Below are 25,704 nucleotides of genomic sequence, written 5' to 3'. Positions count from 1 at the left end.
AAGTTAAAACTCTACTATGCAAAGCCAAAGCCATTTATCAACAACACCCAGGAACGCCGCCGGCTTCGCTGGGCCTGAGCTCATATAAGATGGACTGATGCAAAGTGGAAAGGTGTTCTGTGGTCTGACGAGTCCACATTTCAAATTTTCTTTGCAAACTGTGAATGTGGTGTCCTCCGGAACAAAGAGGAAAATAACCTTCTGGATTGTTATAGGCGCAAAGTTGAAAAGCCAGCATCTGTGATGGTATGGGGGTGTATTAGTGGCCAAGGCATGGGTAACTTACACATCTGTGAAGGCACCATTAATGCTGAAAGGTACATACAGCTTTTGGAGCAACATATGTTGTCATCCAAGCAATGTTATCATGGACGCCTCTGCTTATTTCAGCAAAACAATGCCAAGCCACGTGTTACAACAGCGTAGTTTCATAGTAAAATAGTGCAGGTCCTCTCCTGGCCCGCCTGCAGTCCAGACCTGTCTCCCATCGAAAATGTGTGGCACATTATGAAGCGTAAAATACGACAACAAGACCCCGGACTGTTGAACGACTGAAGCTCTACATAAAACAAGAATGGGAAAGAGTTCAACTTTCAAAGCTTCAACAATTAGTTTCCTCAGTTTCCACACGTTTATTGAGTGTTGTTAAAAGAAAAGGTGATGTAACACAGTGGTGAACATGCCCTTTCCCAACTACTTTGTCACGTGTTGCTGGCATCAAATTCTAAAGTTAATGATTATTTGCACAAAAAAAAATGTTTATCAGTTTGAACATAAAATATGTTGTCTTTGTAGCATATTCAACTGAATATGGGTTGAAAGTATTTGCAAATTATTGTATTCCGTTTATATTTACATCTAACACAATTTCCCAACTCATATGGAAACAGGGTTTGTACAAACTTCCCTCTCACCGGAAGTAGTTGTTATTCACACCGGAAGTGCTTGTGTCAGTCAGGACCCAAACAAACAAGACGTGTCTGTGAAAGTAAATAGCAAAGTTGTTGTTTAAATGACATCGACTAGATGCCTTATTATCCACATGCACTAGTTATAAGAAATAGTTGATATCGGAATAAGTCTGTTCCTGTACTTTGGCTTAGCTAATCTTAGCATTAGCAATGTTAGCATGTTAGCAATGTTTAGCCGCCATGGCAGCTTGCTTTCCTGCCCTCACTGCTGCTCCGTCATTAAAGTAAGTCTCTTTCCTTTTAACACTTTTAACCAAACAATGACTTTTTAATCTTACTGTTGGTGTTAGTACGTAAATAAGTTTGCTGCATACATTTCTCTTCGCATGTTGTTGTCTGCATTAGTGTCTTCTTCGTGTAGTTCAATCATGTAATACACAAACACCGTTTCCATATGAGTTGGGAAATTGTGTTGGATGTAAATAGAAAGGGAATACAATGATTTGCAAATATTTGAAGCGGGGATCGAACCTGGAACCCTCAAGTTGCTGGCATGGCCACTCCGCTAACCGAGCTATACCACCCCACAAAATACAAATTAAACTTCACATGTATTATAATTCAGGCAGCACGGTGGCAGAGGGGTTAGTGCGTCTGCCTCACAATACGAAGGTCCTGAGCAGTCCTGGGTTCAATCCCAGGCTTTGGATCTTTCTGTGTGGAGTTTGCATGACTGCGTGGTTTCCCTCCGGGTACTCCGGCTTCCTCCCACCTCCAAAGACATGCACCTGGGGACAGGCCCCTCCCACCTCTAAAGACATGCACCTGGGGATAGGACCCTCCCACCTCTAAAGACATGCACCTGGGGATAGGCCCCTCCCACCTCCAAAGACATGCACCTGGGGATAGGCCCCTCCCACCTCTAAAGACATGCACCTGGGGATAGGCCCCTCCCACCTCCAAAGACATGCACCTGGGGATAGGCCTCTCCCACCTCCAAAGACATGCACCTGGAGATAGGCCCCTCCCACCTCCAAAGACATGCACCTGGAGATAGGCCCCTCCCACCTCCAAAGACATGCACCTGGGGATAGGCCCCTCCCACCTCTAAAGACATGCACCTGGGGATAGGCCCCTCCCACCTCCAAAGACATGCACCTGGGGATAGGCCCCTCCCACCTCCAAAGACATGCACCTGGGGATAGGCCTCTCCCACCTCCAAAGACATGCACCTGGAGATAGGCCCCTCCCACCTCCAAAGACATGCACCTGGAGATAGGCCCCTCCCACCTCTAAAGACATGCACCTGGGGATAGGCCCCTCCCACCTCCAAAGACATGCACCTGGGGATAGGCCTCTCCCACCTCCAAAGACATGCACCTGGAGATAGGCCCCTCCCACCTCCAAAGACATGCACCTGGAGATAGGCCCCTCCCACCTCCAAAGACATGCACCTGGGGATAGGTTGATTGGCAACACTAAATGGTCCCTAGTGTGTGAATGTGAGTGTGAATGTTGTCTATCTGTGTTGACCCTGCGATGAGGTGGCGACTTGTCCAGGGTGTACCCCGCCTTCCGCCCGAATGCAACTGAGATAGGCTCCAGCGCCCCCCGCCACCCCGAAGGGAATAAGCCAGATGTGTTCAAACTTTATCCACTGAGGGCCGCACACAGAAAAATCAAAGCAAGCGGGGGCCATTTTGATATTTTTTATTTTAAAAAACAGTACAATATATGTACAAAAAAATATACATTTCAGCCTCCACTCAGGCTTGATCTCAGGGACCCCAATGGGTTTTGGTCCAAAAAATATTAAAAATGTGTCATTATTCAGTATTATTATTTTTATTATTATTCGAGTTTTAAATCTCTAGATTAACATTAGGTCTATCTATCAATATAATGATTTTAAAGATGTAAGTTGTATGCCCTTTTTGTCACCCCAAAATGTTTTTCATGGAAAAATCACAAAACATGCAATATTTTCATCCAATAATTTTTGGAAGTGGAAAATTTGAGATTATATAATAATTGGAACATTAAAAAGGTCTAAACATAACACCATTGATTTTAATTTATTATTATTTTTTAAGCAATGACATTTAAAAAAAAAATCACACTAAAATTATAGGAGATCCAAAAGGGTCCTACTCATTAAAGTGTTTTTTTTTACTGTTTACTTTCAACACAATAATCTCGAGATCAACTTCAGATCTATCCGTCAATTAAAAGTTTTATTGTGGTTTTATTGTTGTATATGTTCTTTGTTTGTTCATTTTAGGCCCTTCTTTAAAAAAACGCTCAGTTTTTTAAATGGCAAACACAAAGTATGCAACATTTTCCCCCAAAAATATCTCAAAGTGGAAAATTTAACGTGACGTAATTGGAGCTTTGAATAGGTCAATAATTCATAATGACATTGAATTTGATTCATTATTATTTTTTAAAGAAAGGAACAGCCTGCATGGCAGCTTTGTTTTATTAGAGTAAACATTGCAACATTTTTTGTTACATTCCACCCGTTTGCTCTTTTATATCACTTTTTACGTTTTAAAATTTTTTCTAACATATTTTAAAAATTTGCCGTGGGGCCGTTAAAAATTTACCTGCGGGCCGCAAGTAGCCCCCAGGCCGCACATTGGACTCCCCTGGAATAAGCGGTAGAACATGGATGGATGGATGTATTGTATTTCTAATTATTTAATGCTTTATAGATACATTTCACATAAGGACTTTTGTTGTGCTCTTCTTAGGCCTGCTGTGTAAAAATAAAAGTCCTGACATGACACACCATTACTGAACAAAAGAGACAATTTAAATGTACTTGAATTCCACTTTTTCTTCAGTCAAAAACAACGAAGGGCCGCCTCGAGGAAGGAAAGAAGAAAAAGGAAACGTCAAGCCATCGCCCAAGCCAGACAATGTGGTATGAAGAAAAATCTGTTATGATATTTGTGTTGAATGAAATTAAACTACACCATTTGTCTCGTTGTAGATTTACATAACGGGGCGTCTGTTGATCCTCCTGATGAAGAAGACAACGAAGAAGAAGAAGACAGTATTGTTGAGGAAGAAAGGTGAGTTAGAAATTATGTTCGGTACAAAAATGTGATATTATGTATAGGAATCAAAAAAGGTACTAAACTGCCTTTGAAAAAATACCAGTAGTCATTTTTTAGTAGTGAGTCAACATCAACACACACACAGAGCACTTACAAGGATAAACAGTGTGAAGACAGAAGAGAAAGAATGGACATATTTAGGTTTCAAAACTAACAATGAAGGTGAAGCTGTAAACACTGAAGCACCACTAAGCAAGTTGTGCTGTAAAACAAACATCTACACGCCTCCACAGTGTTTTAGGTACTTTAAAATCACCAATCTTTGCCTCTATGGCCACAAATAAAGTACGTTTGTTACAGGTGTTACGAGAGGAATAGCTAAACATGCTTCACTACACACCAAGAGCTAACTGCTAACAGCAAGCTAGCGCTCCTAAATGAAAACACTATGCGGTGCATCCATACAGTTGTGATCAAAATTATTCAACCCCCACACAATTTTGTTGTTTTAGCAAGTTGGACATTTATTCCATTTTTTGTTTATAGCCATATCAAATAAAGTTGCATTAAATAGACAAATGCAACTTGAATTACAACATTATATTTTGTAACATACCAAACAGTGTCATTTCTCTTGATATCTCATTGACAAAATTATTCAACCCTCTTGAAGATCATAACTCTTAAGAACAGAATTTGAATAAGGTCTTTCAATCATGTGTTAAAAACACCTGTAGATGTGATTAGAACCATAACGAGCAACAATTAAACTGATTGAAAAAGACTGTGATGCTCAGCTTCTTGTAGATGGTCAATGGTGTATTTGCAACATGGTGAAGTCCAGGGAGTGGTCAAAGAAGTCAAGACAGGAGGTGATTTCTCTTCATAAGAAAGGATATGGATATAAGAAAATAGCAACGACATTACACATTCAAAGAGACACAGTTGGGAGCATAATTCGCAAATTTAAAGCTAAAGGCACAGTGGAAACACTACCTGGGCGTGGTAGAAAGAGGATGCTGTCAGGTATTTGAAGCGTACAGTGGTGAAAACCCCCCGGGTAACAGCTGAGGAACTACAACAGGACATTGCAGAGGGGGGAACGCAGGTTTCGTCCCAGACAATAAGGTGTGCACTACGAGATGAAGGCCTCCATGCCAGAACTCCCAGGCGCACCCCACTTCTGACTACCAGGCACAAGAAAAATAGACTCCAGTATGCCAAAAATCATCTGGACAAACCCCAAAGGTTTTGGGAAACTGTTCTATGGAGTGATGAGACAAAAGTGGAACTCTTTGGGCCTATGAATCAACGTTATGTCTGGAGGAGAAAAAATGAAGCTTACAAAGAGAAGAACACCTTGCCTACTGTTAAGCATGGTGGGGGGTCAATCATGCTCTGGGGCTGTTTCTCTGCCTCAGGTACCGGGAATCTCCAGCGCGTTCAAGGCATTATGAATTCTATTTCCTAGCAGGATATATTAGCTGCAAATGTCATGAAGTCAGTGAGGAAGCTGAGGCTTGGGAGACGTTGGACCTTCCAACAGGACAAGGATCCCAAGCATACCTCCAAATCAACATCAGAGTGCTTGCAGAAGAAGGGCTGGAAGACTCTGGAGTGGCCTTCACAGTGGCCAGACCTAAATCCTCTAGTGGGACTTGAAGAAGGCAGTTGCAGCACGCAAGCCCAAGAATATGAATGAACTGGAGGCCTTTGCCCAAGAGGAATGGGCTAAAATGCTTGCAAGAAGCTTGTGTATCACCTTTGAAGGATGTCAATACTGTTCTACTAAGTACTAAAGATGCATGGAACTAGGGGCTTGAATCGTTTTGGCAATGACATATTAAGAAAAATTTCCTTTTTTGCTATTTTGTAAAATACAGTGTTACAATTTAAGTTGCATTTGTCTATTTTACACATTTTTATTTGATATGACTACAAACAAAAAACGGAATAAATGTCCAACTTGCTAAAACACCAAAATTGTGTGGGCGTTGAATAATTTTTTTATCACAATTGTACAAATATCCACTCTAACGATACAAAGTACAAGAGCTGTATCTACTCAACACTAATAATATTAATAATACATTTAATTTGTAAAGCATTTTGCATTTGTCAATCTCAAAGTTTAAAAGGATACCAGAGTAGTTAAAAACACATTAAACATAAAAAAAAAAAATTAGAAGAGGGTTTTACTAAAAAGATGAGTCTTAAGGCTTTTTTTAAAAGCAGCTACATGATTACTACAATGGTTTTTATTGTCACAAAATCTTTTGTCTTTTTTTAATTCTTTATTAACTCTGGAAATATTTCCCTGAACACAAGAGAACTTTAATTCTGACCAATGTATGATCCTGTAAGGTCACTGTATGTTTTGCTATTTAAATTTTATTTTCATAAATGGGAAATTGAAAAACAAAAAATTATTGTTGGTTTTTTTCCAAACCAAAAAAGATTTTCTTTTTTGGTTTTAAAAAGAAAAATGAAGATCTCCAATAAACAAAAATGGGAAAACAGACCAAAAATGTATGTTTTTTTTTGTAGTCTGACAGTGGAAGTCTTCATTTTGAAAGTGAGTGTGTTGTAGCATTACACAAATAAAGTCATGTTCCAGTGAGTCAAGCCTTTTATAAAAGTCCAAGAAGAGCCTGGTGTGTAGTTAAATCCCAAACCATGACAGTCTTGTGTTGGTATGAATGGAGCGGCCCTGGAGGACTCCTGATTGTTTAAAAAGTGGAGGTATTTCCCATGTTCCGTGTGCCTGTCACGCTGGCTAACATGCAAAGGAAGTACTTTAGACATGATACAAAGTCCCAAGACTTCTACAGAAATATCTACACACACATCAACAGAAACTGAAACTAAAACAACGTAACAAAATTGATGTGTTTTCATATTCCGAAACTGGAACCGGAAGTAGTGATTTTCTTACAGGACCACAGACTGTCCTGTAAGAGAGTCTGTGCTATGATGCCCCCACTTTTGTATCATATCTGCTTATAAATTATCTGTACACGCTGATGTCAGACCTGACATGTTTTCTGTTTAGGGCTCCAAAGACACACGGGTACTCTAGTATCCCCGCTTTTACTCTGAAAATAAAGACTTCCGGTGTCAGACTATGAAAAAAAAAAACGTTTGGTCTATCTTTCCCTTTTTGCTTACTAGAGATCTTTTTTTTTTCAAAATCGAAAAAGAAAAACGTTTTTTTTTTCGGTCTTTCACGAGAAAGGACAAAAAAAAAAAACTGTGTTTTTTTTTTTTTTTCAATTTCCATTGATGAAAAGAAAATGTAAACACCAAAACATACACTGATCCTGGGTCCGTGTACCCTGCGTTCATTCTGGTTTCAATTCTGAAACGCAAATCCAAAAACAAAATTAGGGACATTTTTTTCATTTTTACTATAAATGGCTGATTTGAAAACAAACAAAAAAGGGTTGATTTTCATTAAAATATTGACATAAAATATGATTTTGTGCTGTTTTCCTTTTATGGATTTTCATTTTTCCAAATAAACACAAAAATCCAATTTATGTTAACCCAAAATGCAAAATTGTGTGTTTATCTGTGGGAAAACAAATTGAACCGGAAGCAGTATTTTAGCTTTTCCTTCGCGTTTAGCATGTTTTAAGCATAACGCTAAGACCTTTTTTCAGCAGGAGTCTTAATGTCCTTTTAAAAAAGTCTCATTAAATAGTTGTCCAATTTTTTTTTTTTTCAGAAATAAAAATGGCCCGAATTTTTTTTATTTTTTTTTTTATTTGAGAATTCAAAATGGAATGAAGGAGAGGTACACGGACCATCCTGTAACTACTTGGTATCAGATCCACACCCAATTGTGTTGTATCACCCAAAACTAATGTCAAGTGTTATACAAGAGTGATTGTTACATTTTAACAGAAGTGTAGATAGAACATATTAAAAGAGAAAATAAGCAGATATTAACAGGAAATGAACAATGTGATTAATAATCCATTTTTACAGTTTGTCCTTCATAGTGTGTAGAAAATAATAGGTGTATAAATGACACAATATGTTACTGCATACGTCAGCTGACTAATTAGGAGTCTTTGTTTGCTTACTTACTACTAAAAGACAAGTTGTCTAGTATGTTCAACATCTTATTTCATGCATGAATTATTTGATTGCAAAAAGAAACATATATTTAATGTTTAATATTTTCTGTTCAATATAAGCCAATAATGATATTTATTGTCCCTTTATTGTATTAATCAATCAAAGTTGATCAGAAATTAATCAGAAATGTCTCAAAGGGCTGGCCGAGCCACAAGGACATCCTGGGCTCAGATGCCACCTCCCACATTTAGTGAGCAGTACTAAGCTTGGCTTTGGTGTTGCTGCAGACAGCGGCTGCATGAGGAGTGGCTGCAGCGTGAGCGTCTGGCACAGGAGGAGTTCAGGCTGAAGTCGGAGAGGAAGGACGCTGCCAGGAAACGCAAAGAAGACGAGGAGGTAACACTGAAACAAGATCAACCTAGCTACATTTGGACTGAGTACAAGGTAGAAAGTTACATTGCAGCACTAACATGGGCTTACAAGATACCAACAGCATTTCAGGGCTGAAAAAAACCAGATTTTCATGTGTTTGAATTATTATATTGCCTCAAGTAATGTCTTCTGCTCCTTTTTAAAAATGCAATGTTTATAAGCTTTGCTTCTCTCTTTCTTTCAAACCTGTAGAAATGAGAATATGTAGATCAGGGGTGCCCATTACGTCGATCGCGAGCTACCAGTCGACCGCGGGGGGTGTGTCAATCGATCTCCAGCCAGGCTTTTAAAAAAAATAGACCTAAAAATTAGTGATCACCAAGACGTCACTTAAATGACATTCACGGTACCGGAGGGTCTTGTGAGATGACGCTGGCTGCTGCAAGATCATTATTATTAAAATATGACCGAGAGAAAGGCGAGAAACACTTTTTATTTCAACAGACTCTCGCGCCGTACCTTCCGTCAAAACTCTAAAGGCCGACTGCACATTTCCTATCTTCACAATAAAAGCCCTGCTTCATGCTGCCTGCGCTAACGAAATACAGAGTCTCGGAAAACTGGCGTGCACAAGCAATCCCTCAGAAAGCTGGCGTGCACATCACTTGTGCACGCCAGCTTTCCGAGACTCTTATTTTGTTAGCGCAGGCAGCAATGAAGCAGGGCTTTTATTGTGAAGATAGGAAATGTGCAGTCGGCCTTTAGAGTTTTGACGGAAGGGACGGCGCGAAAGTCTGTTGAAATAAAAAGTGTTTCTCGCCTTCCTCTCTGTCATTTTTTCATAATAATGAACTGGCAGCAGCCAGCGTCATCTCACAAGACCCTCGGGTGCCGTGAATGTCAATCAAGCAAGCTACGGAATTTGCCGCCAATGTTTTTCTTGTAAAGTGTATGGAAGCTGGATGAATTAGATGCCAAAAACCAACCACTTTCATGTGGTATTGTACAGAAAGGACAACTTTTTTTTTCCTCCATTTGAAAATGTGGGCGGTATCATCATTGCTGTCTGATTCCAATCAATGCAAGTCATCAGAATCAGGTAATACACCAACTTATATTCTTGTCTTTGTGAAAGAAAGACATCTATATGTGTTACACATGCTTGTATTATCATTAAACACATTTAACTTGTTTACAAAAATGTCTCTTTCATAAATAAATAAATATAAATGATATATATAAATGAGGTAGATCCCCTCGAGTTGGTCAATTGAAAAGTAGCTCGCCTGCAGAAAAAGTGTGGGCACCCCTGATGTAGATGATATGAGCTAGTGAAAATATGTTCTCCCCTATGGCAAAAGTCATTAATGCCGTTAATTATTACACCTCTAATATATCATAATAACAGATGCTCTGGTATTGGCTTCCTAAACAATATGCAAATTCATTTCTGATATACAGATCCACCAACATCAAGTTCTACTGATATAGGAAAATAACAATGGAGAAAGCTGCACATTGTAGTGGCACACACGTCTGTAGAACTAGTCAGTGTTGAAGTATGAAACTATGGATTCATGTAATTAACTGTCTATTACAATTTTCCCCATACCAATATTTTGGTACCAGTGCCAAATTTAATTTCAATACTTTTCTAAATCAAGGGGCGCAGAAAAAATGTCATTATTGTCTTTATTGGAACAAAAAATGTTAGTGTACATGAAACATATGTTTATTATTGTCATTTAGTCTTTCAATAAAATCTTGAACATACTAGACAACTTGTCTTTTAGTAGTAATTAAACAAACAAAGTCTGCTGACGAATGCAGTAACATATTGTGTCATTTATACACCTATTATTTTGTACACATGAGGGACAAACTGAAAAAAATATATTTTTGATCTACTTGTTCATTTACTGTTAATATCTGCTTACTTTCTCTATGAACACATTCTATCTACACTTCTGTTTAAATTTAATAATCACTTATTCTTCTCTTCTTTGATACTTGACATTAGTTTTGGATGATACCACACATTTAGGTATGGATCCGACACCAAGTAGTTACAGGATCATACATTGGTCATATTCAAAGTCCTCATGTGTCCAGGGACGTATTTACTGACTTTATAAACATAATGTACATTTAAAAAAAAGATTTTGTGACTATATAAAAAAAAAAATTTATGTAATCATAATAGTATCATTACAGTGGATGTCATGAGTAAATCCACCCATGGCATTTGACATTCAGGAATGGTTTCATTAGTGGTGACGCTGGTGAGCTACAGTGTGTAGTGAAGCATGTTTAGCTATTCCTTGTCCTCCAGTGATAATGATACATGTAAGAAACGTACTATGTTGCCATTGAGGCCAGGATTAGTGATTTAGAAGTACCTAAAACACTGTGGATGGATGTTAGCTGCTAGCTAGCTAGCCATGTCTTGAACAACCCTTCCTGAGTGTTATAACTTCACCTTCATCTTGACTTTTTACACCAACATGCCTCCATTCTCCCTTTTCTGTCTCCACACTGTCTGCTTGTAAGTACTCTCTGTGTGTGAACACGCTCCTCTGCTCGGAAAACAAGCAATGTTTTTTAATGGCCGTTAAAAAAACTAGTTAAACAAAACCTTGCGAAGCGATACTTTTCAAACAGAGTATGGTACCGTTTTTTAATCATTAGTCCCGCGATACTATAATAGTACTGGTATACCGTACAACCCTACTGGGCATAGTTTTTGTTTCAGTAGCACCAGTTGCTTCTTACCATTATTTAACTGTACAAACACTGCTGGGGACTCAGAATGATTCAACCTGAGGAGTGATATTGCATGTCAGGTATCAGCTTAATCAGCACTTTATAGTCCTAGCAAAATGGTGTTGACGATCCAAAGGCAAAAGTTAGAAAATGATCCACACTACGGAAGGCAAAACTCATGTGCTGAAACTCAGGCAATACCTTTTTCAATACTGTTATTGGGGGGAAAGTACATCCAGATGTGATTTTATGTCAATATCATCTGATAAGATTGGTCGGCTGTATATACCTAATTACACTTCAGTGTATGCAATACTGTATGTGAAGTGTAGAAACATGGCGAGCCCTGTCTACTGTGTTGATGGTGTTCAATGTGACTGCTGTGTCCTCTCCTCAGCGCTGCATCAAGGAGGAATGGGAGGCCCAGCAGAGGCAAGAAGAAGAAGAAAAGGAGCAGAAGCTGCAGGAGAAGCGAGGCAGAGAGGTGAAAGGAGCCCTGGGAGGATAAAAGCAGAGAGAAATATATCCATTTGTCATCATCACAAACTTCAACACTTCATCAAAAGATTCTGAATAATGCTCAGCTTTGATTGACATGCTCAGAGAAGGTCCACTAAGGAGATCTAACATCATACTTCCATGAGACTACATACTAAATGAGACTATGTCATACTTCCATGAGACTACATACTAAATGAGACTATATGTCATACTTCCATGAGACTACAAACTAATGATACCTAATGTCATACTTCCATGAGACTACAAACTAATGAGACTGTATGTCATACTTCCATGAGACTACAAACTAATGAGACTGTATGTCATACTTCCATGAGACTACAAACTAATGAGACTATATGTCATACTTCCATGAGACTACAAACTAATGGTACTGTATTTTATACTTCCATGGAGTCCTTAGTCCTTCTCACAGTGTCCATGAAATGTTTGTAAAAGTGTGTTTGTGTGCTGGATGAGAAGTCAGTGTTTGTGCAATCTTTCCTTGACCAAGCGACACATGCAAGGTGGTCCTTAACTAAGAGATTGTTGTCCTCAGCTGTCACAAGAAGGAAGTATCTTTCACCTGGCGTCTCCACACCTGTCTCATCTGACATCTTTTTACACACTTTGTAGGAGGCTGCTCAGAAAATGTTGGATGAAGCAGAACATCAGGTACTACAAGTTCTTTGATGTCAAGCAGCTGATATAGCACTTCCTTCATAACTGTGTCCAGGCTACTAAACCACTGCTATGAACTCGGGGCGTACCGATACATATTTGTCATTGCCAGTATCGATTCGACACGATATCAGCACAAAACCTTTTATTTCATGTCTTGGTAAACGTTTAGTATTGATCAAATGTTTTGAATGTAGTGTTATGTTTACTTTTTTTGCACTTCTCAGTATGCATTCATCTCTGTTTGTACAAACCCCGTTTCCATATGAGTTGGGAAATTGTGTTAAATGTAAATATAAATGAATACAATGATTTGCAAATCGTTTTCAACTCATATCCAGTTAAATATGCTACAAAGACAGCATATTTCATGTTCAAACTCATACATTTTTTTTTTTTTTGCAAATAATAATTAACTTAGAATTTCATGGCTACAACACGTGCCAAAGTAGTTGGGAAAGGGCATGTTCACTACTGTGTTACATCACCTTTTCTTTTAACAACACTCAGTAAATGTTTGGGAACTGAGGAAACTAATTGTTGAAGCTTTGAAAGTGGAATTCTTTTCCATTCTTGTTTTATGTAGAGCTTCAGTCCTTCAACAGTCCGGGGTCTCTGCTGTCGTATTTTACACTTCATAATGTGCCACACATTTTCCATGGCAGGTCTGGACTGCAGGCGGGCCAGGAAAGTACCCGCACTCTTTTTTTACGAATCCACGCTGTTGTAACACGTGCTGAATTTGGCTTGGCATTGTCTTGCTTAAATAAGCAGGAGCGTCCATGAAAAAGACGGCGCTTGGATGGCAGCATATGTTGTTCCAAAACCTGTATGTACCTTTCAGCATTAATGTTGCCTTCACAGATGTGTAAGTTACCCATGCCTTGGGCACTAATGCACCCCCATACCATCACAGATGCTGGAAGTTTGCGTCGATAACAGTCTGGATGGTTCGCTTCCCCTTTGGTCCGGATGACACGATGTCGAATATTTCCCAAAACAATTTGAAATGTGGACTTGTCAGACCACAGAACACTTTTCCACTTTGCATCAGTCCATCTTAGATGATCTCGGGCCCAGAGAAGCCGGCGGCATTTCTGGATGTTGTTGATAAATGGCTTTCGCTTTGCATAGTAGAGCTTTAACTTGCACTTACAGATGTAGCGACCAACTGTATTTAGTGACAGTGGTTTTCTGAAGTGTTCCTAAGCCCAAGTGGTGATATCCTTTAGAGATTGATGTGGGTTTTTGATACAGTGCCGTCTGAGGGATAGACGGTCACGGTCATTCAATGTGGGTTTCCGGCCATGCCGCTTACGTGGAGTGATTTCTCCAGATTCTCTGAACCTTTTGATGATATTATGGAGCGTAGATGTTGAAATCCCTAAATTTCTTGCAATTGCACTTTGAGAAAGGTTGTTCTTAAACTGTTTGACTATTTGCTCACGCAGTTGTGGACAAAGGGGTGTACCTCGCCCCATCCTTTCTTGTGAAAGACTGAGCATTTTTTGGGAAGCTGTTTTTATAGCCAATCATGGCACCCACCTGTTCCCAATTAGCCTGCACACCTGTGGGATGTTCCAAATAAGTGTTTGATGAGCATTCCTCAACTTTATCAGTATTTATTGCCACCTTTCCCAACTTCTTTGTCACGTGTTGCTGGCATCAAATTCTAAAGTTAATGATTATTTGCAAAAAAATAAATGTTTATCAGTTCAAACATGAAATATGTTGTCTTTGTAGCATATTCAACTGAATACGGCTTGAAAATGATTTGCAAATCATTGTATTCTGTTTATATTTACATCTAACACAATTTCCGAACTCATATGGAAACGGGGTTTGTAGTCAGGAAGTAGTTTTTGCCAATAAGTTTAATGTTCCGGTTGAGTCTTTTGTTGAGTCCTACAAAGTGTTTATACTGCAAGTGTTGTACTTACTACACCCAGACTGTCTGCATGTTAGGTACATCTTGGTTTAGTTTTTAATAACAAATTAGGAGGTGTTGAAATGGCCATGTACAATCGCTAATGCTAATCAGTAGCCTGTGTAAATGAGCATCAAGCTAGTGCATTTCTTTGATGTTGGAATGTTACATAGATGTTATTTAGTATTTCATGTCTGTTATATTGACATACTTTATTTCACTTTACAGTGTTCTGAAGTAAAGACTCTTATCTGCAAGAAGAGAACAGACTTGTATCAAAGTAGTTATATCAGACATTTTACATGCTGGCCGATAAAATCCGACACCCAAGTTTTTTTGCTGATATCAATGACTTATATGTCAAAAAAAAAGAAGTCAAAGCATGAATGATCTTGTCTTGCAGCTAAACAAGGAAGGACCTTGGATGAATCCTGAAGCTCCAAAGTCTGAGAAGTCTGAACATTTTGGCACAGAGCGAGACGCAGCCAACTGTCCTTTCTTCCTCAAAACTGGAGCTTGTCGATTTGGGGACAGGTTGAACTTCTTACCTTTTACAACTTCTTACCTTTAAATAACCTCTTACTTTTTTACAACCTCTCTTCTTTGTATAGCTGAACTTTTCAGAGCTGCTTACCTGTTTAGAGGTTGTTATTTCTTATAACTTCTTACTTTTTTGATAACTTTTGACCTTTTTATAACTTCTTACATAGTATAGCTTCTTATCTTTTTCGAGCTGCTAACCTTTTTAGAGTTTATTACTTTTGATACCTTTTTACAACTTCTGTCTTTTTCATAAGTTCTTACCTTTTTATAACTTCTTACCTTTTATAGTTTCTTACATTGTATAGCTTATCTTTTTAAAGCTGCTAATAACCTTTTTAAAGTTTATTATCTTTTTTTTTAAATGTCTACCTTTATATAAATTAGGTTTTTACCTTTTGTAGTTTATCTTTTGAGAACTTTTTGTCTTTTTAGACCTCCCTACTTTTTAGAGGTGGTTACCTTGTAGTTTGCCATTCCTCTTTATAACTTCTTACCTTTTCGTCACTTTTTACCTTTTGTAGTTTCTTATCTTTTTCGAGCTGCTAACCTTTTTAGAGTTTATTACTTTTGATACCTTTTTACAACTTCTGTCTTTTTCATAAGTTCTTAGCTTTTTATAACTTCTTACCTTTTATAGTTCTTACATTGTATAGCTTATCTTCTTAAAGCTGCTAATAACCTTTTTAAAGTTTATTATACATTTTTTTTTTAAATGTCTACCTTTATATAAATTAGGTTTTTACCTTTTGTAGTTTCTTATCTTTTGAGAACTTTTTGTCTTTTTAGACCTCCTTACTTTTTAGAGCTGCTTACCTTGTACTTTGCCATTCCTCTTTATAACTTCTTACCTTTTTGTCACTTTTTACCTTTTTGTAGTTTCTTATCTTTTGAGAACTTTTTGTCTTTTTAGAGCTGCCTACCTTGTTAGAGTTTACCATTACTTTTTTACAACTTCTAACCTTTTCATCACATGACTAGAGTAATGATGAAGCTGGTTTCCATGGCGACAGTGTGAACATGAAGGATTGTGTTGGATTAGTAAGGCTACTAAACTGTACGTTCATGTGTGTGATAATAATAATAATAATACATTGAGTTTATGTGTGTGATAATAATGGTGATGATAAATTGAGTGATTCAGCAAGTTGTTCCCGCAAGATGGAAGCATCAGTTTGCAGTGTGAGGACTACAATCCCCTTGTTCTTCCAGATGTTCTCGGAAGCACATCAGTCCCAGCAGCAGCCCCACTCTGATGATCCGCAGTATGTTCCTGACCTTTGGCATGGAGCAGTCTCGACGCGACGACTACGATGGAGACGCTTGTCTGGAACACAGCGAAGAAGATCTGCAGGAATCTTTCGCCGAGTTCTATCACGACGTTCTACCAGAGTTTAGGAGCGTTGGCAAGGTGGTGCAGTTTAAGGTAAGTTCTTCCTTTTCAAGAGAGCTCATAATTTCTTGCTAGGGACTTCCCTATTTCCCTCCTCTAGTCACAAGTCTTGTTAGAGATATCCCCCGGTCCAGATTTTGTTTTCAAACACTGAAAGGGTTGGAGAGTGAACATGTAACCGCTTAGCACTGAGCCCTGAGGCGCACCACACGTCACATACATATAATAGAACATGGAACTGCTTGTAGAACTGAGCCCTGAGGCGCACCACACGTCACATACATATAATAGAACATGGAACTGCTTGTAGAACTGAGCCCTGAGGCGCACCACACGTCACATACATATAATAGAACATGGAACTGCTTGTAGAACTGAGCCCTGAGGCGCACCACACGTCACATACATATAAGAGAACATGGAACTGCTTGTAGAACTGAGCCCTGAGGCGCACCACACGTCACATACATATAAGAGAACATGGAACTGCTTGTAGAACTGAGCCCTGAGGCGCACCACACGTCACATACATATAATAGAACATGGAACTGCTTGTAGAACTGAGCCCTGAGGCGCACCACACTTATAAGAGAAAATGACTGTGTTTGCAGGTGAGCTGCAACTATGAACCACACCTGCGAGGGAACGTGTACGTGCAGTTTGAAACGTAAGTGTGCACAAGTCAGTGCAGTTTGACACGTAGGTGTGCAAAAGTCAGTGCAGTTTAAGAAGTAGGTGTGCAAAAGTCAGTGCAGTTTAAGAAGTAAGTGTGCACAAGTCAGTGCAGTTTGACACATAGGTGTGCAAAAGTCAGTGCAGTTTAAGAAGTAGGTGTGCACAAGTCAGTGCAGTTTGACACGTAAGTGTGCACAAGTCAGTGCAGTTTGATACGTAGGTGTGCAAAAGTCAGGGCAGTTTGACACGTAAGTGTGCACAAGTCAGGGCAGTTTGACACGTAAGTGTGCACATGTCAGTGCAGTTTGACACGTGAATGTGCACAAGTCATTGCTGTTTGACACGTAGGTGTGCACAAGTCAGGGTAGTTTGACATGTAGGTGTGCAAAAGTCAGGGCAGTTTGACACGTAAGTGTGCAAAAGTCAGTGCAGTTTGACACGTAAGTGTGCACAAGTCAGTGCAGTTTGACACGTAGGTGTGCAAAAGTCAGGGCAGTTTGACACGTAAGTGTGCACAAGTCAGTGCAGTTTGACACGTAAGTGTGCACAAGTCAGTGCAGTTTGATACGTAGGTGTGCAAAAGTCAGGGTAGTTTGACACGTAAGTGTGCAAAAGTCAGTGCAGTTTGACACGTAAGTGTGCACAAGTCAGTGCAGTTTGACACGTAGGTGTGCAAAAGTCAGGGCAGTTTGACACGTAAGTGTGCACAAGTCAGTGCAGTTTGACACGTAAGTGTGCACAAGTCAGTGCAGTTTGATACGTAGGTGTGCAAAAGTCAGGGTAGTTTGACACGTAGGTGTGCAAAAGTCAGGGTAGTTTGACATGTAAGTGTGCACAAGTCAGGGCAGTTTGACATGTAAGTGCACAAGTCAGTGCAGTTTGACACGTAAGTGTGCACAAGTCAGTGCAGTTAGACACGTAAGTGTGCACAAGTCAGTGCAGTTAGACACGTAAGTGTGCACAAGTCAGTGCAGTTTGACACGTGAGTGTGCACAAGTCAGTGCAGTTTGACACGTAAGTGTGCACAAGTCAGTGCAGTTTGACACGTAAGTGTGCACAATTCAGTGCAGTTTGACACGTAAGTGTGCACAAGTCAGTGCAGTTTGACACGTAAGTGTGCACAAGTCAGGGCAGTTTGACACGTAAGTGTGCACAAGTCAGTGCAGTCTGACACGTAAGTGTGCACAAGTCAGTGCAGTTTGACACATAAGTGTGCACAAGTCAGTGCAGTTTGACACGTAAGTGTGCACAAGTCAGTGCAGTTTGACACGTAAGTGTGCAGAAGTCAGTGCAGTTTGACACGTAAGTGTGCACAAGTCAGGGCAGTTTGACACGTAAGTGTGCACAAGTCAGTGCAGTTAAACATGTGAGTGTACACAAGTCAGTGCAGTTTGACATGTGAGTGTGCACAAGTCAGTGCAGTTAAACATGAGTGTACACAAGTCAGTGCAGTTTGACACGTGAGTGTGCACAAGTCAGTGCAGTTTGACACGTAAGTGTGCACAAGTGAGTGCAGTTAAACATGTGAGTGTACACAAGTCAGTGCAGTTTGACACGTAAGTGTGCACAAGTGAGTGCAGTTAAACATGTGAGTGTACACAAGTCAGTGCAGTTTGACACATAAGTGTGCACAAGTCAGTGCAGTTTGACATGTGAGTGTGCACAAGTCAGTCTGTTGAATAAAGTCAAGTTTGGAGCAACTTCTTCTGTGTGTGAGCAGTGAGCAGCAGTGCAGAGACGCTCTCATCAAGTTCAACGGGAGGTTCTACGCCGGCAAGCAGCTTCACTGTCAGATCTGTCCTGTCACTCGCTGGAAGAACGCCATATGTGGTGAGCACACGTTGGTTTACCCTCACTTCTCCACATGTTGAACAACATGAGTCATATCTTGTGCTTGAAAAGCATCACAAGTTATTAAAAACCATGGGTTTGTGAACATGAAGGCCTTAAATGACTGTCACTAAAGTGGATGGAGAGAGGCATTAAACATGAATAGTCAATAGTCAAACGGTGGATGGCAAAACAATAACAATATGTACATGTAATTTAAAAATGATCATATGAACTACAGTTATCACCTATTGAGGTATTGGAAAAGAACATGATGTATCAATGATGACTTTATTACATATGGCTCCTTTAAGTGACTTAACAGGACATTATTACATATGGCTCCTTTAAGTGACTTAACAGGACATTATTACATATGGCTCCTTTATGACATTGAAACCAAACTACCATGAAGAGAAGCAAACCACAGAATCATGAAATAGGTGCAAGGGATAACAACAAAATAAAAGCGTCATCTTACAATAGTTAAAAATTAGTTTCTGATGTACAAACCCTGTTTCCATATGAGTTGGGAAAATTATGTTAGATGTAAATATAAACAGAATACAATGATTTGCAAATACTTTTCAACCCATATTCCATCCCTGGTTCAATTCCCACCTAGTACCAACCTCGTCACGTCCGTTGTGTCCTGAGCAAGACACTTCACCCTTGCTCCTGATGGGTGCTGGTTGGCGCCTTGCATGGCAGCTCCCTCCATCAGTGTGTGAATGTGTGTGTGAATGGGTAAATGTGGAAGTAATGTCAAAGCGCTTTGAGTACCTTGAAGGTAGAAAAGCGCTATACAAGTACAACCCATTTATCATTTATTTATCATTTATATTCAGTTGAATATGCTACAAAGACAACACCGATAACCATTTTTTGTTTTGCAAATAATCATTAACTTTAGAATTTGATGCCAGCAACACGTGACAAAGAAGTTGGGAAAGGTGGCAATAAATACTGATAAAGTTGAGGAATGCTCATCAAACACTTATTTTGAACTTCCCACAGGTGTGCAGGCTAATTGGGAACAGGTGGGTGCCATGATTGGCTATAAAAACAGCTTCCCAAAAATTGCTCAGTCTTTCACAAGAAAGGATGGGGCGAGGTACACTCCTTTGTCCACAACTGCGTGAGCAAATAGTCAAACAGTTTAAGAACAACCTTTCTCAAAGTGCAATTGCAAGAAATTTAGGGATTTCAACATCTACGCTCCATAATATCATTAAAAGGTTCAGAGAATCTGGAGAAATCACTACACGTAAGCAGCATGGCCGGAAACCAACATTGAATGACCGAGACTTTCGATCACTCAGATAGCACTGTATCATAAAACCGACATCAATCTCTAAAGGATATCACCACATGGGCTCAGGAACACTTCAGAAAACCACTGTCACTAAATACAGTTGGTCGCTACATCTGTAAGTGCAAGTTAAAGCTCTACTATGCAAAGCCAAAGCCATTTATCAACAACATCCAGAAACGCCGCCGTCTTCTCTGGGCCCGAGATCATCTAAGATGGACTGATGCAAAGTTGAAAAGTGTTCTTTGGTCTGACGAGTCCACATTTCCAATTGTTTTTGGAAATATTCGACATGGTGTCATCCGGACCAAAGGGGAAGCGAACCATCCAGTCTGTTATCGACGCAAAGTTCAAAAGCCAGCATGTGTGATGGTATGGGGGTGCATTAGTGCCCAAGGCATGGGTAACCAACACATCCGTGAAGGCACCATTAATACTGAAAGGTACATACAGGTTTTGGAACAACATATGCAGCCATCTAAGCGCCGTCTTTTTCATGGACGCCCCTGCTTATTTCAGCAAGACAATGCCAAGCCACATTCAGCACGTGTTACAACAGCGTGGCTTCGTAAAAAAAGAGTGCGGGTACTTTCCTGGGCCGCCTGCAGTCCAGACCTGTCTCCCATGGAAAATGTGTGGCGCATTATGAAGCGTAAAATACGACAGCAGAGACCCCGGACTGTTGAAGGACTGAAGCTCTACACAAAACAAGAATGGGAAAGAATTCCACTTTCAAAGCTTCAACAATTAGTTTCCTCAGTTCCCAAACGTTTATTGAGTGTTGTTAAAAGAAAAGGTGATGTAACACAGCGGTGAACATGCCCTTTCCCAACTACTTTGGCACGTGTTGCAGCCATGAAATTCTAAGTTAATTATTATTTGCAAACAAAAATAAAGTTTATGAGTTTGAACATCAAATATGTTGTCTTTGTAGCATATTCAACTGAATATGGGTTGAAAATGATTTACAAATCATTGTATTCTGTTTTATTTACCTCTAACACAATATCCCAAGTCATATGGAAACGGGGTTTGTAAATGGCACTAGTGATGTTTTTGAGGATGTAGGAAGTCTTCATCAACTTGTTGTTTTCTTTGTCGTCATGGTTCGCTTCTGACACAAAGATATTATTTTGGATGTGCACGTAAAGATCTGCAGGAGTAAACACAGGGGGAGGAGCCAGATACACGGTGCACGCACACTACATAAGGCCACAGTATATTTTATATATATATACAGTACAGGCCTAAGTTTGGACACACCTTCTCCTCATTCAATACAATGTTTTCTTTATTTTCATGACTATTTCCATTGTAGATTGTCACATCCAAACTGACACCTGTGAAGTGCAAACCATTTCAGGTGACTACCTATTGAAGCTCATGGAGAGAATGCCAAGAGTGTGCAAAGCAGTAATCAGAGCAAAGCGTGGCTATTTTGAAGAAAGTAAAATATAAAACATGTTATTTCACCTTGTTTTGTTCAGTACATAACTCCAAAAGTGTTCATTCCTATTTTGATGTTACAATCTACAAGGTAAATATAACAAAACCACATTGAGTGAGGAGAAGGTGTGTCCAACGCTTTTGGCTCAAAAAATGATGAAACTAAATCAATGTTATGACTTATTGACCTGTTTAAAGCTTCAATTACAAATATTTCACTTTGGGGAAAATATTTTATATATTTAGTTTGCCATATAATGAAGGCATTTTTTGACAAGAAGGGCATAAATCAAATCTATCAAGATGTAGACTTGGACCTTTTTTTATTGTCATTGAAATGTGAACTTTACAGTACTGATAAGAACAAAATTGTGTTGCATTAGCTCAAGGTGGTGCAGGATAAATAAATAGATGACTGTACAGATAAATATATTGCACTTTTGCATATGCATCCAGGTTTATGGATGTATGTTTTATTGTCTTTTTATTCCAGCCACTTCATCCATTTTTGGGGGGGAATTGAGGGGATTATTATGATGCGTTCAAGAGTCTTACGGCTTGAGGGAAGAAACTGTTACACAACCTGGAGGTTCTGCTACGGAGGCTGCGGGTCCTCTTTCTAGAGTCCAGCAGTGAAAACAGTCCTTGGCGGGGGTGGGAGGAGTCTCTGCACATTTTCTGAGTCCTGGTCAGGCAGCGGCTTTTTGCCATCTCCTGGATAGGACTTGTCTGAGTGGGACCCCAAAAACTTCAGTGGTGGATTTATAAAAAGTGTCGTTGCTTAAACATATTAATGAATCAAAATCAATGTTATGACTTATTGACCTATTCAAAGCTTCAATGACTTCACATCCAATTAATGATTGCATATTTTGCCATAAAAAAAGAAGACAATAAAATGTTTGGACTTTACATGGACAGATAGACTTGGAAGTGATCCAGAGATCTAAGACTTGAATAATAAAATGAAATAAAGATAGGACTTATTTTGAACACTTTTATGACTGAGACCTTCCCAGATCCCTGGAACCAAACTTGAGAGGAAAAACATCTGTTTATTCTTTTTGAACAGGAAAAAGATCAAAGTGATGTCATTGTTTAGTGTGCAAAGATCTGTGATGAGTCAGGAGTTAAGTCCAGACAAAATGTGTGTTAGGTCCAAGATTGTAACGTTCCAGTGTGCATGTTCCCTCAGGACTCTTTGACAGGAACAGATGTCCCAAAGGCAAACATTGCAACTTCCTGCACGTCTTCAGAAACCCCGCCAATGAGTTCTGGGAGGCGGACCGGGACCTGAACCTGTCCCCCGACCGCAGCGTTAGAGGAAGCCAGTCGGAGCGCAGCTGGCGACACCGTCAGCGCAGCGCCAGTCCTCCCAGGTCCCAGAGGTCTCACAGGAGGACTTGGCACAGGAGGGACACGCAGCGCAGCGCCAGGAGCAGAAGCCGAGACTCCAGGAGCAGGGAGAAGGACTCAAAGAAGCAGGCGAGGAACAACGGCAAAGATGAGAATGGAGACAGAAGACACGGCTGGGGGCGAGATGCAGAAAGAAGCAAAGAACGGAGAGAGAAGAAAGTCGGTCTCAGCCCGGAGAAGAAGGAAGGAAAACAAGGTCGCCATCACAAACACTCCAAGAAGAGCAAGAAGAAGAGCAAGAAGAGGAACAAGAAGAGGAGTTCCTCTGCTGAGGACAGGTCTTCTTCTTCTGGACACTCGCATGGAGACCAAGAAGATCTTCTGGAGGACAAAAGGAGTGATGAGCAGGAAGTTTGTGCAGGAGAAAGTCCCAAAGCTTTTGTGGAAGGAGAGCAAAGCAAGAAGGAAGATGCTGGAGAGAAGTGACAGAGGTCACATCTTTCTTTTTATTCTCCACTAGAAACTTCTGAGCCGTCAGGTCAGAGGTCACATGTTTCTTCTTATTTCCTTACAATAAATATCTGGTGAGTCAGGTCAAAGGTCACAGGTTTCTTATCTTGACAGCGTAGAATCAGTGGCAGTGCAAGTGCAAGACAGACAAGTGCTTTCACTTTGCAGACATTTATTGATGTAACTTTCTGTCAAACTGTAAACACGGGTGAAGAAATACTGTTTTGGCTTCCTTCTGAAGGCAGTGAGACTATTCATCTGTTGTTGTCCTGCTGCATCTTGAAAAGTCAACTAGTCACCAGGCCGGGTGGCTGAGAGACAAAGTAAACATGATGCCTCTACTAGCAGGATGAATACTTTCTTACTTCAACAATAACTTGTGAGCGCAACAGTCCTTTGATGTCACATGATCACGGCTCTTTGGTCACAGAGAAATAGAAACATTCCACATGTTGACAAACATAACACTGGACAGGAAGTAGTTTACATCACCACCATTAGTCAAAAGCTATTTTCAAGGTCTCCAACAGGAAGTGCTAATAATTGATGTTCTTGCTACTTGAGTGTAGTTTTCCACGAGGGGAGGGGGGCAGAGGGGGGATGTGCTACACAAATAGAGACACATTGAAGCACACTTGGCAGCACAGTCACAGGACATGATAGACGAGCACACTTGTCAACACAACAGCAAAGACACAAAGTGACACAAACAAGACGGACGCTGGCTCGCATTTATGTCAGCCCGATTTCCTCCAAGACACTGCGTGGAGCCTCCGCCTCCTGCACACACACACATCACATTACTGTACACTTACTCTTTAATAATGTTCCTGCACACACACACATCACATTACTGTACACTTACTCTTTAATAATGTTCCTGCACACACACACATCACATTACTGTACACTTACTCTTTAATAATGTTCCTGCACACACACACATCACATTACTGTACACTTACTCTTTAATAATGTTCTTGCAGACACACACATCACATTACTGTACACTTACTCTTTAATAATGTTCCTGCACACACACACATCACATTACTGTACACTTACTCTTTAAAAATGTTCCTGCACACACACACATCACATTACTGTACACTTACTCTTTAATAATGTTCTTGCAGACACACACATCACATTACTGTACACTTACTCTTTAATAATGTTCCTGCACACACACACATCACATTACTGTACACTTACTCTTTAATAATGTTCCTGCGCACACACACATCACATTACTGTACACTTACTCTTTAATAATGTTCTTGCAGACACACACATCACATTACTGTACACTTACTCTTTAATAATGTTCCTGCACACACACACACATCACATTACTGTACACTTACTCTTTAATAATGTTCCTGCACACACACACATCACATTACTGTACACTTACTCTTTAATAATGTTCTTGCAGACACACACATCACATTACTGTACACTTACTCTTTAATAATGTTCCTGCACACACACTCATCACATTACTGTACACTTACTCTTTAATAATGTTCTTGCAGACACACTCATCACATTACTGTACACTTACTCTTTAATAATGTTCCTGCACACACACTCATCACATTACTGTACACTTACTCTTTGATAATGTTCCTGCAGACACACACATCATATTACTGTACACTTATTCAGCACTTTGGCTACCCATGTGGTACATTTTAAATGTGCTACATAAATAAAGTTGATTTGATTTGATTTAATAATGTTCCTGCAGACACACACATCACATTACTGTACACTTACTCTTTAATAAAGTTCCTGCAGACACACACATCATGTTTAGAGCTGAAACGATTCCTCAAGTAACTCGAGTAATTGGATTACAAAATATATTCAAGGAATTTTTGCAGTCGTTAGGTTTTTGTTTTTCTTAACTGTAAACTCATCCTTTTGGTACCAATGTTCCGCAGACACACAATCACATTACATTACTGATGGATAAAACTGTGGAGTACTTTTAGACAAAACTGGAGTACTTTTGGACAAAACTGTGGAGTACTTTTAGACAAAACTGGAGTACTTTTAGACAAAACTGTGGAGTACTTTTAGGCAAAACTTTGTAGTACTTTTAGCCAAAACTGTGGAGTACTTTTAGACAAAACTGGAGTACTTTTAGACAAAACTGTGGAGTACTTTTAGACAAAACTGTCAAGTACTTTTAGACAGAACTGTGTAGTACTTTTCGGCAAAACTGTGGAGTAATTTTAGACAAAACTTTGTAGTACTTTTAGACAAAACTGGAGTACTTTGAGACAAAACTGGAGTACTTTTAGACAAAACTGGAGTACTTTTAGACAAAACTG

The 25,704-nt window shown here is 39.7% G+C and overlaps 1 protein-coding gene across 1 annotated transcript; it reads left to right on the top strand.

The window, feature by feature from the left end:
* Positions 1–927: 927 nt before the first annotated feature.
* LOC133543089 (U2 small nuclear ribonucleoprotein auxiliary factor 35 kDa subunit-related protein 1-like) lies at positions 928–23,709 on the top strand. The gene is made up of 11 exons (XM_061887506.1): positions 928–1,195; positions 3,758–3,837; positions 3,907–3,988; positions 8,344–8,452; positions 11,589–11,675; positions 12,329–12,367; positions 14,704–14,834; positions 16,053–16,266; positions 16,845–16,900; positions 18,629–18,738; positions 22,692–23,709. Exons 1-11 carry the CDS (start codon positions 1,152–1,154, stop codon positions 23,336–23,338), a joined length of 1,599 nt encoding a protein of 532 aa, XP_061743490.1. The 5' UTR covers positions 928–1,151; the 3' UTR covers positions 23,339–23,709.
* The last annotated feature ends 1,995 nt before the right edge of the window (positions 23,710–25,704 follow it).

This window comes from Nerophis ophidion, linkage group LG25, assembly GCF_033978795.1.
Source record: "Nerophis ophidion isolate RoL-2023_Sa linkage group LG25, RoL_Noph_v1.0, whole genome shotgun sequence".
Classification (NCBI taxonomy): Eukaryota; Metazoa; Chordata; class Actinopteri; order Syngnathiformes; family Syngnathidae; genus Nerophis; species Nerophis ophidion.
The sequence above is the reverse complement of the archived record's forward strand: the minus strand, read 5'-3'. Positions and strand labels throughout refer to the sequence as shown.